This window comes from Silene latifolia, chromosome X, assembly GCF_048544455.1.
Source record: "Silene latifolia isolate original U9 population chromosome X, ASM4854445v1, whole genome shotgun sequence".
Classification (NCBI taxonomy): Eukaryota; Viridiplantae; Streptophyta; class Magnoliopsida; order Caryophyllales; family Caryophyllaceae; genus Silene; species Silene latifolia.
Genome location: NC_133537.1, coordinates 189,152,411 through 189,167,206, shown reverse-complemented (window position 1 = coordinate 189,167,206; position 14,796 = coordinate 189,152,411). Strand labels below are relative to the sequence as shown.

The window sequence follows — 14,796 nt, the reverse complement described above, 5'->3', positions numbered from 1 at the left end:
TCTGAGATTCACAACATAACGTCTGAGATTCACAAAATTAAGAGGAAAATAGATGATTTTAAACCACGACCAAGTTTCACAAAACAAGCCATAAGATTCACTGAACAAGGTCTGACATTTCACAAGATAAGGTATGAGATTCACAAAATTATGAGACTGATAGATGATTTTAAACCACGACCAAGTTTCACATAACAAGCCCAAAGATTCACTGAACAAGGTCTGAGATTCACAAGATAAGGTTTGAGATTCACAAAATTAAGAGTAAAATAGATGATTTTAAACCACAACCAAGTTTCACATAACAAGCTCAAAGATTCACTGAACAAGGTCTGAGATTCACAAGACAAGGTCTGAGATTCACAAGATAAGGTCTGAGATTCACAAAAGAAGGTCTCAGATTCACAAGATAAGAGAAATAACAAAATAGGCAATTTCAACAACTTATGACCAAGTTTAAGAATATTAGCTTTGTGTTTTACAAATCAAGATCTAACTTTCACAAAACACGCTCTATGATTCACAAATTAAACTTCAAGATTCACCAAATAAATAACCAGATTCACAAAAGTAAGATATTCCAAACACACTGAACGCATTTATTATTCCGGCATCTTGGTCACTGATGATGTAATTGGGTTCTTTGCCACCCATTGCTTTCAGGAACTGCTGAAATGCCCAAATAAACGAGTCATCGTCTTCATGATCTAAAAGCACGCATCCAAATGTTATTGATTTTTTGTGATTGTCAATGCCAGTGAAAGGTGCAAATTTCATGTTATATTTGTTTGTTCCATAGGTTGGATCGAATGAAATAGCATCACCAAACAATGCGTAACATCTGATGGAATCCGCATTTGTCCAAAAAATTCTTGTCAAGGCACTGTCAGCATCTGTTTCATATGAAAATACCAACCCTTTTGTTTCTCGGAGGGTTTCTAAACGAGAGATGAACATATGTCCATCCTTGCCACTAAGTAGACACTTTACTTCCCTTTGGAAATTCTTGAACTGCGTAAGGGTAGCTCCAACATTTTCGAAACCCTCTGCTTGTTCCTTGCATAATTTGTATGTTAAACTAGCCCCGACATTCAATCTCGAATTTTGTATAATCAATTGCTTATGATATTCGTTCAGTTGATTTATATTAAGAGCAAGTCTCTCAAATTCCCTATTTTTGACAAAGGCCACTGGGTGATTGTGACCCTCACGGAATTGTTCAATTTTGTACATCTTTTCATGGTACATGAATTTTATCATTGCTTCACAACCCCACCTTTTAATTTTAGTTATTCTTGTACCACTTTGCTTATTGGAACTCTCGGCTTCACTGCACCCGCAACTCCACCCTTTTTCGTGACTGGTTTTTGCGTTTTTGTTTTTCTATTTGCACTTATTGCACCAGCTTTTGTTTTGTCACCAGTTTCAACAGTTGTTGTTTTTGCATCAGCTTTTGGAGGACGATTTTTCTTGTTATTAAAACCTTGACGATGACAAACCATGCATTTTGTTCGAATAGTCCCATCTTTAAACCTCTTAGTTGAAGACTTCCTTGCTTCAAACCCACAAGCAATAGCATAAATTTTATAGAACAACATTGCTGACTCTAAGTCCACAAATGTTTTGCCAAGCACGGGTGTAAACTTCTCTTCAATCCTAGTTATCCATTGCTCAGTGCCACCCGGTGTGTAAGTTACCAAAGTAGTAGGTGTGGAAATAGTTGGCATTGTAGGGGTTGTTAACACAGCAGTAGAACCCTCACCATCCTGACAAGAACCAACATTAGAGCAAGGAACCTCACCACAACCGACACGAGGCGTCACACTACACTGTGAGTTGTTGTTGACATTTGAATCAATACCTAAGAAGATAAAAGGTTCACAAAGTCACATCTCACATTCACAAAACAAGGTTTAAGATTCACTAAATAAGGTCTGTGATTCACAAATAAAGTCTGAGGATATTATCTGAGCAAGGAAGAGAGCAGAATAGGTCATTCCTCTAAAGGGTTCACAAAAGGAGCTCTGGGATTCACAAATAAAATGACTGAGATTCACAAGTTCACTTTTTGGTTCAGATTATTAGTTCAGTTTTTAATCTTACCCAGGTTGTATATATTAGTTATTAAGTTTCACAAAATAACCTTCTAGTTTCACAAACTAGGGTCTCTGATTCACACAATAAGAAATAAATAAATTACATTAGTAACGTTTAACAACAGAGATTCACAAAATAAGGCCCAAGATTCACTAAATAAAGACTGAGATTCACCAAATAAAGTCCGAGATTCACTAAATAAAGTATCAGATTATTAGTTCAAATAATTTAAAATTTTTTGGTGAAGATTATGAATTCACTTTTAAGAAAAGGTCAGGTTGTATGTATGAGGATATTTTGTTGATTTGTTAATAACACTTCTATTCCCAAGAAAAGGAAATTGAACAATCAAAAAATTTAATATATGGGTAATGTGAACAGGCACTGTTGACAGTTGTGCCAAATACCAGGCCTATAAATATCTAATTTCTGAAACATAATAGTATATACCAATAACCTCTCCTCTCTTCTGTAAAACATTTCAAAAATCCCTATTGCACACAATGTCTCATTTATTTGTATTTCCCTATACTTGTGTTTTGGCGAATGTTCCAGGTTATATGGATAAAAAAGGGAAGTATGTTTGTCCTAGCCTCTCTAAATTGGCAGATTGTTTAATGAGCCAAGGTTATGAGATAGAGTCTTTGGTCCCTGTTATGTGCAGGCAGACTTGTCATTTTATGGGATTAGTACTAATTCAATTTGGCACAAATGACAATGGCTAAAAAACAGACTTTTAAGTTGCGGGAGAAGTTTGAGCAATTTGGGCGTACTAGATCCGAATGGTGGCTAGTTATTCCCAGTTCGGGGCCCTTTCTATGGGTAGCATCAAGGCTTGATTCAAAATATTTTAACTACACTCCAGTATGTAGAAGAGTCCCATATTCATCTAAACATGCAAGAAGATCACTCGGCCGATGCAGATGATGAATCTTTGCACCTATAGCTATATCAATATTGCTCTATGTGCATTGCCTCGAACAAATAGGGGTGATTGATAAACTAAACAAATATCATATCTTGCTTAATTTTTCAGCTTTTCATTTTATTTTATTTTTGAATGTTGTTGTTTAGTTAATTCGAAAGCCATGAATCTGCGAAATTTTATGTGATGAAAAATTACAAGATTTTTAAGTTTTACAATATTATGTTTTAATTAATTTTTCTAAGATTCACACCGTAAAGTCCGAGATTCACAAAATAAGGTCTAAGATTCACTAAACTAGGCCCGAGATTCACAAAATAAGTAAAAGAGTAGAAAAGGTGATTCTAACCACTTATGATAAGTTTCACAAAACAAGCTCTAAGATTCACTAAACTAGGTCTGAGATTCACAAAATAAGGTCTGAGATTCACCAAACAACAAAATCCACTCAATTGATAATTGTTACAGTAACAATTCAACCAACTCTTACAGTCACACAATTAGGTTCTAAGATTCACAAAATCAACTCAATTCATAAACTAAACCTTGGAAAAAAACAGAGATACAATATCAATCCATATATTGCATAATAATCGAGCAGAAATTTTGGCAAATGCAAATTGAATGATAGAACATGAGATTTTTACAAAATTACATAAAAAAACGATATACCTGATTCAATAACACTATTATCATCAGTCATTGTGATATCTACAATCTCCATAGCAATTAGAGCTGCAAAATCGTCAAAAACAATTTAGTAAGTAATACGAAATCCACGAACAATCTCCATAGCATAGCAATTGAGAAAAAGGAAATCGCTCAAAATATTGGTCAAATTCGAACGTTTTATTTACAAAATCGTTCAATTTGATCAAATTCGAACCTGATATCATCAATTTATGAGTGAATTGTGAAATTGTATGAATATACTCAATTTTGATGAAAATTATGAAATTACCTGTGAATTATTCGATTTTTCTTCTGAAATTAATTGAATCAACGTTGTTGAATGTTGTTTTGATGAAATTCACGAACAATCGATGAACAAATTGATGAGCTCGCTTGCTGAAGAATTTCCGTTGAAGACGAGTTTGCTTGATGAAGAAAATTTTCAGAAAAAAATTTTGTTTGTTATATTTTTAGAGAGATATTGTGTGATTGGGCTATTATATGATATAATATTTTAGTGAGAGAAAGTATTTTGGGCTAAATGAAAAGATTTGGAGTGACCCCTAAATTTTCATTGAATGAATAATAGGAAGTTAGTCCATATAATGAAGGATTAATGAAGGAATTTGGTGAGGCCGGCCGCCTCGCCATAATTAACGGCCTCACCGGATTCGGCCTCTATATATATATATATATATATATATATATATATATATATATATATATATATATATATATATATATATATATATATATATATATTTATTGAATTATTGATTAGTATTAATATTTTAAATTATTGATGGGGCATATTCTGCACCCGCTGACCGAGTCAACATATTGAACAAGGTCAAAGATCAAAAGACAGCAAGTCAACATGTTAGACCGCCTAACCGACGCAGCCTGTCGGCCACACTGGGTCTCTACTGGGCAACCAACAAAGGAGAGACATATCCGCGTACTCATATCCAAGACCCCTCGGCATGGAGTCAGCCGGCCTGCCATGGGTCCCTCGGCCGAGGGTAGAACAGTCTTTCCACCTGCTAGCCACTTAGCCACTACGTGACAAAAGGTGAAAGTCTATAAATACTCCACTTCTCTCATTGAGAAGGGGATCCACAATCTAACCTAAAACTCACTATTCATCTGGTATAAACTCCCTTATCTCTCTACAATATACTTTGTCAAGTAACACACAACTTAATCCCTTTAAGTTTACTGACTTGAGCGTCGGAGTGAGTACGCTCGGTGCAAAGCCGAGCCCTCAGTTTGTTCATCGTTTCAGGAGAGACCGAAAGGAAGAGTCGAGACAAGGAAAGACATCATTTCACCAAGCTTACGTGGTAAACAAATCTGCTCTGGAATTACACCCGGAACAATTGGCGCCGTCTGTGGGGAAAAGATACTAGAAGCTAGTCAAATCCCTTACAAAAAAAAAAACACAAAACAAAACCCACCCAACAAGCTAAGAAAATGTCAAAACAGCCAGAAGCAATTGTGGATCGACGAAACGCATTCTATCGGGATGACACGAGTCCTTAATTTCGAGATCGGGCCGTCCTCCACCGGCCGGTAATTCAACCGGCGTACGGGATGCCGATCTGACCCGGAAACACCACCGCACGGCCAAGTCACCATCATGGGACATGTGGTCGATCGCAAAGAAAGTCAAGGGCTCCCGGACCTAATGGGTAATACGCCGATCACCCCGCCGCAACGCCGGTGACGGCAAAGACACCCGCAGTGACCAGGGTCCATAAAGTGACCCCGAACAACTTGTCCAGGGCAATGCAAGGAGTGGAGCATACTAGGACGCCGGCGGTGCCCGTGGTGTCAGTGGCCGACCAAAGTCCTTCCCCCACGCGAGGGAGGACAGCGTCGCCGCGGCATCAAAGAGGCCACCCCCGAAGAAATGAAGACAGAAGCCCGACTCTCCAAAGTCGGACAACAAGAAGCCCTTCCCGCCACGGGGAGAGAAGCCGGACTAGGGCCACGAGGAGCCGATCGCCACGTGCCACTCGGCACGTGGTCAGACAGCCCCTCAGCACCTACGTCCTCGAAGTCCCGGTGCCGAGTAAACTAAAGCTGCCACCCCTATCCTACAAAGGGGATAGCGACCCAACCGACCACGTCGAGGCTTTCGAGTCATACATGTCGGTGTGGGAGCAACCTGATGAGGTTTGGTGCCGAATCTTCCCAACAACCCTTCATGGGATGGCCCAAAGTTGGTACAAGGGGCTACCCAATGGTTCGGTGTATTACTATGCCGACCTAAGAGACAACTTCATAGCCCAGTACTCTTGCAACAAGAGAAGGGCCGTGGAGACATCCGATCTCCTCACTATCCGACAGGGGGAGGACGAATCCCTCCGGAGCTACGTGAAGAGGTTCGACGCGAAAGCTCGGCAGATCCGTGAGCTGAATGCCGAGCTGGCGGCCTTCGCACTGATGAAGGGCCTCCCGAAAGGCGAGCTCAAAGATGAGCTGATCAAGTGCGGGGACCTCAACTTGGACTCCGCCAGAAGGATGGCCGACCAAGCCATAAAGGTGGAGGACTACCACAAGACCTGGGTCAGCCACAGTGAATCTGGGCACTCAGGAAGGAGGAACCGCCGCGACAACGAGGATGAAGGACGCCGTGACAGCAATAGGTCACGGCCTGAAAGGTCCAACAGGAAGCAAAACTCGGCGGGCGCCGGGGAGAGTTCGGGACCATACACCCATAAGCGGTACAGCGGTCCCACCCCTCTAGTCAAATCGCCGGCAGAGGTCTTCGCCCTGAGCAAGAGCGAAGGGCAGAAGTGGACAAGACCCCCCAAGATGAAGAGGGAAGGCGACGCAAGCCAATTTTGCGATTACCACGGCCAGACCGGCCATAAGACCGACGACGCGTCGGAATCGAAGAACGCCATTGAGGAGCTGATCCAAAAGGGGGCCCTCGGCAAGTACGTAGCCGGGAACCCTGAATCCAGCTCCGGCGGGGAGAAGAGAAAATCAGTATTCCACAGGATGGGAGTGATCCAGGTTGTCATCGGAGGGAACGAGAACGGTGGGTCCGCTAATGGGCACAAACGGCACCTAAACGAGCTTTACCAAGCCATCAACTTTGTGCCCACCACAGCGACCCCCGCTCACACCGTCCCCGATATAACCATCGGAAGGAAAGACTACGAAGGAGTCGTAGCCCCACACAGCGACCCGCTGATGGTCCACCTTGACATAGCCAACCATTTGGTGAAGAGGTGCCTAATTGATACAGGCGCCTATACCAACATCATGTTCAGGGAATGCTTTCTCAATCTCGGTCTGAAGATCGAGGACCTGAGCCCCTGCACCAACCCACTGTACAGCTTCTCCGGTGGCTGGTACCCCTTGGGTCTATCGATCACGGTGATGTTTGGCCAAGCCGATGCGGCCAAGAATGTTTTATCCGAGTTCGTGGTCATCGATGGTTCGTCTGCCTACAACGTCCTCATAGGCCGAGTCATCTTGAGCGAGGCCGATGCTGTAATGTCCATCCGGGCCCTGACATTGATGTATGTCTCGGACCGGAGGGAAGTGCAAAAGCTCGTCTCAAAGGACGAGAGGGACGAAGTTGTCAATGTCCAGATATCTGCCAGAGGGTGCAACATGCAGTCCCTCAAAGTGGCGAAAAAGTCAGAGAAAGGGAAGAGCCCATCCTTACGACAGGAGGGTGATCCGATGAGCACCAACCACGTCAGCATGGTCGAGGGAGCCGAGACCGAGCAAGTGGAAATTGACCCAGAACGCACCGTAACTATCGGTGTCGGCCTGGAGCCAAAGTTCAGAGCCAATCTCCTAGACCTGCTGAGGAAGAACAAGGACGTCTTCGCGTACTCAGCCGCCGAGATGCCAGGCGTGAGCCGAGAGGTTATCGTTCACAAGCTGAACGTACTCCCCAGCGCTCGCCCTGTGAAGCAGAAGATGAGGAACTCCTCGGCCGAGAAAGATGATGCCATCAAGGCCGAGGTAGATAAGTTGTTAGAGGCGGGCTTTATCATGCCTTGTACTTACCCTGAGTGGCTAGCAAACGTTGTAATGGTGAAGAAGTCATCAGGGGGGTGGAGGATGTGTGTTGATTTTACAAATCTTAATAAAGCATGCCCTAAAGATTGCTATCCCTTGCCTCGAATAGATAGCTTAATAGACGCAACGGCAGGCTACACTATGCTGAGCCTGCTCGACGCCTTTTCTGGGTACCATCAGGTATTCATGGCCGAAGAGGACATGCCTAAGTGCGCATTCATCACCATACACAGCACATACATGTACAAAATGATGCCGTTCGGTTTGAAAAACGCTGGCGCAACTTACACTAGGCTGGTAGACAAAGTGTTTCAAGACCAAAAAGGGCGAAATATCGAGGCTTACGTCGACGATGCTATTGTAAAGAGCAAGTCTGACGGCGAGCACCTGGCCGACTTGAGCGAAACATTTTGTTCACTAAGGAAATACAAGATGAAACTTAACCCAATGAAATGCAACTTCGGTGTCCGGGCCGGCAAGTTCCTCGGCGTGCTTGTCGGCGCCAGGGGAATTGATGCCAATCCGAGAAAAATCAAAGCAATTCTAGACTGCTGGAGCCGGGGAATCGAAAAGAGGTTATGATGCTTGACGGGAGGATGGCGGCTCTTGCCCGTTTTATCTCTCGGTCAACCGACAAGAGCACCCCATTCTTCAAAGTGTTGAAGGGGAATAAAGACTTTTCTTTGGGGAGGAACGAGCACGGCTTTCGAGCAACTGAAAGCTCATCTACAAACTCTCCCGACCTGTCCAGGACGCCGACGGGGGAAACTCTATATCTATACTTAGCGATTACCTCGGCCACGGTCGGTCGTAATCGTCGAGAGAAAAAAACAAGCAAGAAGACTCAATCTACTTCATCACCCACACACTTTTACCCCGCCGAAAGAAATTACCCACCGATTGAAAAAGCGACCTTTCTTTGTCGTCGTTGCCGCAAGGAAACTAAAACCTTACTTCGACGCACATCCCGTATCTCTTAACCGACCAACCATTGGAGAAAGCATTGGAAAAATTTGAACAATCCGGCGCAGCTCATCAAATGGGCGAAGAGCTATCCGCCGGCATTCAATACAAGCCGAGGCCCTCGATAAAGGGGCAAGCACTTGCAGACTTCCTTGCCGAGTGCACATACCAAGAAGAATCACACCCCGGCGTATGGGAGGTATACACCGACGGGTCCTCCACGACGAACGGCTCGGGAGCCGGCATCCTTATCATCAGCCCAAACGGGGACGAATTTGAGTACGCCTTGAAGTTTACCTTCTCGGCCTCAAACAACGAATCCGAATACGAGGCGGTGATAACCGGAGTCGAGTTAGCTAGAGCGGCGGAGCGGGAACACATTGTGTTGAAGACGGACTCACTATTGGTTACTAACCAAGTCGGAGGAGAGTTTGAGGCTCGAGACGACGGGATGGTGAGATACCCGGAAAAGGTAAAAGGCGACACAAAGAAAATTGAAATCTTTCCAGATCCAATGCATCCCCAGGTCCGAGAACAACCGAGCCGACGCTCTCTCAAAACTTGCCGATTCAACCATCAAGAATGTCGGTCGAACCGTCTTTGGTGGATATCGGGAATGCTAAAAGCATCACCGAGACCGTTGGCATGGTGGGCGACATAGAAGCTGAGACGACGTGGATGACTCCGATAATGAAATACAAACTTACAAAAGAGTTGCCGGAAAACCGCAGTCTCTCCCAGAAGATAAAAAGGATCGCCGCAAGATACCTGGTGTTCGAAGGAGAACTATCTGAAGGTCCGTGATAAGACCACTTTTGAAATGTGTCGGCCCGTAAACGCGAGCTCATTCTCGACGAGAGATTCACGAAGGCATCTGCGGACACCACATGGGGGCAAGAACGCTAGCCCACAAAGCTCTCCGAGCCGCTACTTCTAGCCTACCATGCTTTGGAAGATTCCGAACTAAGACCAAAAAGTGCAAGAATTGTCGGATGCATGCTCCGTGATACATGCACCTTCCCGAGACCTGCAACCAGATTTCTCGATCCGTTACCATTTGCACAATGGGGGATGGATTTACTGGGGCCATTTCCGACGACCTCCGGAGGAAGAAAGTACCTAATTGTCGCCGTTGACTACTTCACCAAATGGGTCGGTCAGGCCGCAGATGCTGCCAAGACCACGGCGGCCGTGAAAAAGGTAATCTGGGAAAACATCATAACTCGTTTTGGGTTACCCCAAGTCATGGTATTTGACCATGGCCGAGAATTTTGGAGTGACTTGGTGATGAACTGGCTAGAAGAGCTCGGTATCAAGTTCGCATACTCCTCCGTCCGCCACCCTCGGAGTAACGGGCGGCGGAGGCGCGTAACAAGACAATTTTGAACGGATTGAAAAAGAAGGTTGAAGATCTAAAGGGAAGATGGGCTGATGAACTACCCGACGTCCTATGGTCACTACGAACCACGGAGAAAGAAGCAACGGGTGCAGTCCATTCCACCTTGTCTATGGGTGCGAGGCCGTCACGCGATTGAAGCAACGGTGCCGACATTCGAACGCAAACCTTTAACCCGGTCCAAAATGAGGAAGGCACGAAAGCCTCCCTAGACACTGTTGAAGAAAGTCGAGATACGGCACGGCTCAACTTGGCCGTTTACCAAAACAGAATGAGAAGAGCATACAACCGAAGGGTCCACAAAAGGGACTTAAAAGTAGGAGATCTAGTCCTAATAAAGTCAGCCGCCACCAACAAAGGAAACATCCATGGCAAAATGACGGCCAACTGGGAAGGACCCTACAAAGTGGTTGAGGAAATGAGGCCGGGTACATACCGGCTAACCGACATGGAGGGAGTGCCTCTAATGAGCCACTGAACACGACAACCTCGAGAAAATACTTCATATAGCGGCGGAGGTGTCCGAGACCGTTGTGGGCACCCCAACGCATGATTATTTCTAATAAAGAGTGTTCCAAGTTTTCCATCAAAATGGAGTGTCCCTCCCATAGTCCTACAAAAGAAGACATATGTACACAAAGACAGACAGGCGCCAAAACCTCGATCACCTCGGCCGCTAATCGGGAGTGACGGGGAACGAGCCAAAATGCTAACATATATACAACGTTAGCGATCAAAACGTTAACTCAGTTGCCCCGGCCAAAGCCGGGAAAAAACGAGGGAACCACGACTTGCCCTCGGCTAATTAAGACCGAGCTTAAGAACGTATAAGTACTGTTGAGACGCAAATCTGACACCTCGGCAAATTAAGACCGAGCGTGAACGAGGACGCAATCAATATCGTCTATAGATACGACGCCGTCGCGCCAGTAACCCGATTCCCTCGGCCGGGCCGGAAGCGGCAAGGACACAACGACCGATACGCTAACATGTTCACAACGGCTGTTGGGAAACGCAAATCTGACCGCCTCGGGCGGTGGAGGAAGCAACCGACAAGCCAACATGTTTAAAAACGTTAAGTACGATTGAGATACGCATTCTAACCGCCCGTAAAGCCGAAGGTAGAAACGAGAAAAGAAGCGCTCAATTAATAACGTAAGAAAACAACTCGGACAAAAATGAGAAAAGACCTCGGCCAAGCCGGAGGCAAAGTAAACAAACTCTTATTAAAAATGTTTACGAGTTACAAGGAAGAAATCGACGGCCGTCCCCATAGGGATAGCCTAAACACTACCTACCAAAGTTTACAAAAAAAGATGGAACAAAGAAAAGGGTACGGACATATGACATGAAGTGCCAAAAGATGGCGGGAGGAAAGGCTTAATAATTGGCCCCGAACAGTGAAGCTATCCGAGATCTTAGGGTGAATGCGGTGACGACCGCTGTCTCCCTATGCTGTTCTTTGCTCGCCACCGGCGACATCGCGACAATGGCATCACCATCGGTGGGCGACCCGAGAATCCAATTTGGCGGCTTGGCTTCACCGCCCTAGCCCTCTCGGCTTCCTCCTTGGCCGCCTTCGCCTTTTCGGCATGGGCGCCTTCTCCTCGGCCTCCTCTTCCTCCTTCTTCACCCTTGCCTCCTCCGCAACCTTCTCCTCCGCGGCCTTCGCCTTAGCATCAAGCTTGTCATCAAACAGCTCGTCAAATCTACTGCCACGGAAGGAGCCTTCAGAAAGAGCTCCCCGATCACTTCCCCCTGGCGGCTTCTTCGGCCAGTCCCGTATTGGGCGCACATGTTAGGAAGAAGGACGCTTTGGAGCGTCTCAATGTCCAACTCCCTCTGGGCGATGATAGCCTTCGTATTCCGAAGCACCTTCCCCTGGGCCTTAAACAGGGACTTCCATTCGTCCCTTTTCTTAGCGATAAAGTCGACGACGGCTGAAGCTTGTCACGCTCCTCCAGCGACTTAGCGGCTTGACCCCATGACCTCAACCTTAGCTCTCTCAGCAAGGACCGCCTTTTCAGGGTCCTCCCTAAGTTTTCGCTCAGCAAGGACCGCCTTTTCAGCCTCAGCCTTGGCCCTCTTAGTTTCCTCCTTCGCAGCAGCGAGCTCAAGCCTGAGCCGCTCAAGGCGTAAGGCGACTTCACCATGACCTTTTCTTGCTCCATAATATGAGCACCGCCACGTCGGCCCACTTCGCCAACATCTTGGACAACCTTATGCCCTCCGACCTAATCGGGCGGGGAGGCTTCGGGAGGAGGAGACGACGGTGGCATCTTTACCACCCCGTCTGCGCAGTCGCTTCTCAATACGCCGTTCGAGGGGCCAGAGTGAAGCGGCGGTTGATCTACAAAAAATTCGGACAAAGCATCAATGTCAACATTCATGGACATACCGGAGAGCTGTCATCGGAATGCCTAATGAACCGGCTAAGTCCGAGCCACGGGTTAGATCTGTACCAGGCTTGGCCTTCTTGGCCGGAGGACCCATTTCTTTGCCGGCCTCGGCAGCAGCGGAGCTAGCGGCAGCAGCAGTCTCTTTTCTCTTGCGTAAGAGAGGAGATTCCTCTGCCAAGGTGACCTCCTCCTCGGTAATATCGACGATCTCCACGCTCCTTTTGGACCGGCAGGGGATTGAAGGTTGAACCCGAAGTTGACGCCGTCGCCGCCGAAGACGTTGCTTTTAGCTTTCGGCGCGGACGTTCACGCAACCTTCGCTGGGCGCCATCACATCTAAGACCTTCAACTGCTGGTCCATGAGGTCGTTTGGCGCCGGTCTGCGATCACGTGTATCGGCCTTCGGATGCATCTCAACAACGTTCTTGTCCTTGTCAAGTCCCATCTTCTTGAGGATTTCCTCAGACAGATCCGGGCCAAAACGGTCGTAAAAAGAAACGAAGCAAGAGTTAAATAAAAGAAATAAATCAAGGTTCAAAAAAAGAAACATTAAAAGCAGAGATGGGCCTCACACCGACCCCACTCACCCTGTGCTAGGGCCGGTATGAGGCCGACGTGCGAGCGGCTCATCTTGAAGAATGATCTGCGTCGGGGCATCCATCCCTTCGGCGACCCATCCTTATCGACCTCAAACTTGACTTCATTGCTGCCGTTCGTCCGCATTAAGATGGACCTTCAAGGCGTCCATCTTAAGCTTATGCCGGGAGACATATTTCTCACGCTCCCCTTTGCTCTCGCACCGCAAATTGACGCGGTGCTGGAAGGACCGAGGCAGAGGATAATCCCCTGGAACCTTAACATATACCCACCGTCCCTTCCAGTCCTTGCAGGAAGTAAGCTTGGGGACGGTGATATAACCTGGCTCGGTCTGTATGCTATACCACCCCTTGCCACCTTGAACATTCAGTCGAAGGTGATGAAGCCGGCGGAATAGATTCACCGTTGGGGCCTCCCCCTTAAACTGGCATAGCCACACAAAGCCAACAATCGTCCGAATGGCCAACGGATGCAACTGTGCCACAACGACGTTCATTGCCTTAATTATAGCAGCAACATATGCATTGAGAGGAAACCGGAGCCCATACTCCAGGTGTCTCATGTATACGCCGATACAACCCGGGGGAGGGCAACAGACGACCTGACCCTCTTTAGGAATAACAATCCTATACTCCCTGCCGAAGGAGAAGTGATGTTAAAAAAAATCAGGACCAGAACAACTGACGAACTTATTGGTCCAAGCACGATCAGGGCCGATCTTACAGGCGTCGCCGTGGTCCAGGATTTGCGGCCTCTCCTCATCGGAATGAGTCTTTTCCTCATCATCACCGTCATCATCACCATCACCATCATCCGAGAAATCCTCCAAATACTGATCATCAACCTCAGGAGAAGGAGACCTAGGGCCCCCAGACCTTATCGGGATGGCGGCCAGTGCCTCCTCCTCATCAAGGCGCGACGGGGAACCCCCCGGCGCAGGATTACTAGGTCCGGCATCAGCAGAAGACATGTTCACAACAAAAACTTAACAATTAAAAGTTGGAAAATTTGTTTCTTTACCTTGGGAAGAGTGTTACGCCGAGTAACGCTTCAAAGACTAGAGAGAAGTTTCGTCAAAGAAAACTAAGCGAAAAGAAGAAAATTTTTTGAGAGAATGAATTTGGAAGGCCAAATTCGGGGCTAATCGCCTATTTATAGGCAAAGCCCACTCAATCCGACCAATCAGGGCAAAGCCCATGAAACGTCAACCAATCAACAACGAGACACGTGTCAGCATGCGACCACGGAATGTCAATCGTCACAACAATTACCAATCTTCTTTGACACGCTACTTGGCGGAATGCCAATCGACGTATCTCCTTCAACACGCTCCTTGTTATCTACTTGCCAAACGGCCACCGATCAACCAAGCTTGGACGGCCGGAGGCAATCAAAGCATCCTAAGACTCTCAACCTTGGACCCGCCGCCGCAATGACATCTTCTTTTCCACATTTGATGTCCATTACACATCCATGTGGAGGGGGATATGGTACGGCTTTGAATAGAAGCAAGCCGAGGAAGAGGAAGCCGGAGAAGAAAATTCAACTTGCGCAGAATACGCTCAACACTCATCGAAGGTCCATACCACGGCATAGACTACGCTGGGGGCAAATTGATGGGGCATATTCTGCACCCGCCGACCGAGTCAACATATTGAACAAGGTCAAAGATCAAAAGACAAAGAAGTCAACATGTTAGA

At 46.4% G+C, this 14,796-nt stretch overlaps 1 protein-coding gene across 1 annotated transcript; it reads right to left on the bottom strand.

The window, feature by feature from the left end:
• Positions 1-534: 534 nt before the first annotated feature.
• Positions 535-1,260, bottom strand: LOC141618949 (protein FAR1-RELATED SEQUENCE 3-like). The gene has a single exon (XM_074436001.1). The coding sequence runs from the start codon at positions 1,258-1,260 to the stop codon at positions 535-537; it is 726 nt and encodes a 241-aa protein (XP_074292102.1).
• Between the last annotated feature and the right edge of the window lie 13,536 nt (positions 1,261-14,796).

What these genes read in the sequence shown, in the direction of transcription:
- LOC141618949 (XM_074436001.1), bottom strand. Translation starts at nt 1,260, where the DNA reads ATGATAAAATTCATGTACCATGAAAAGATGTACAAAATTGAACAATTC.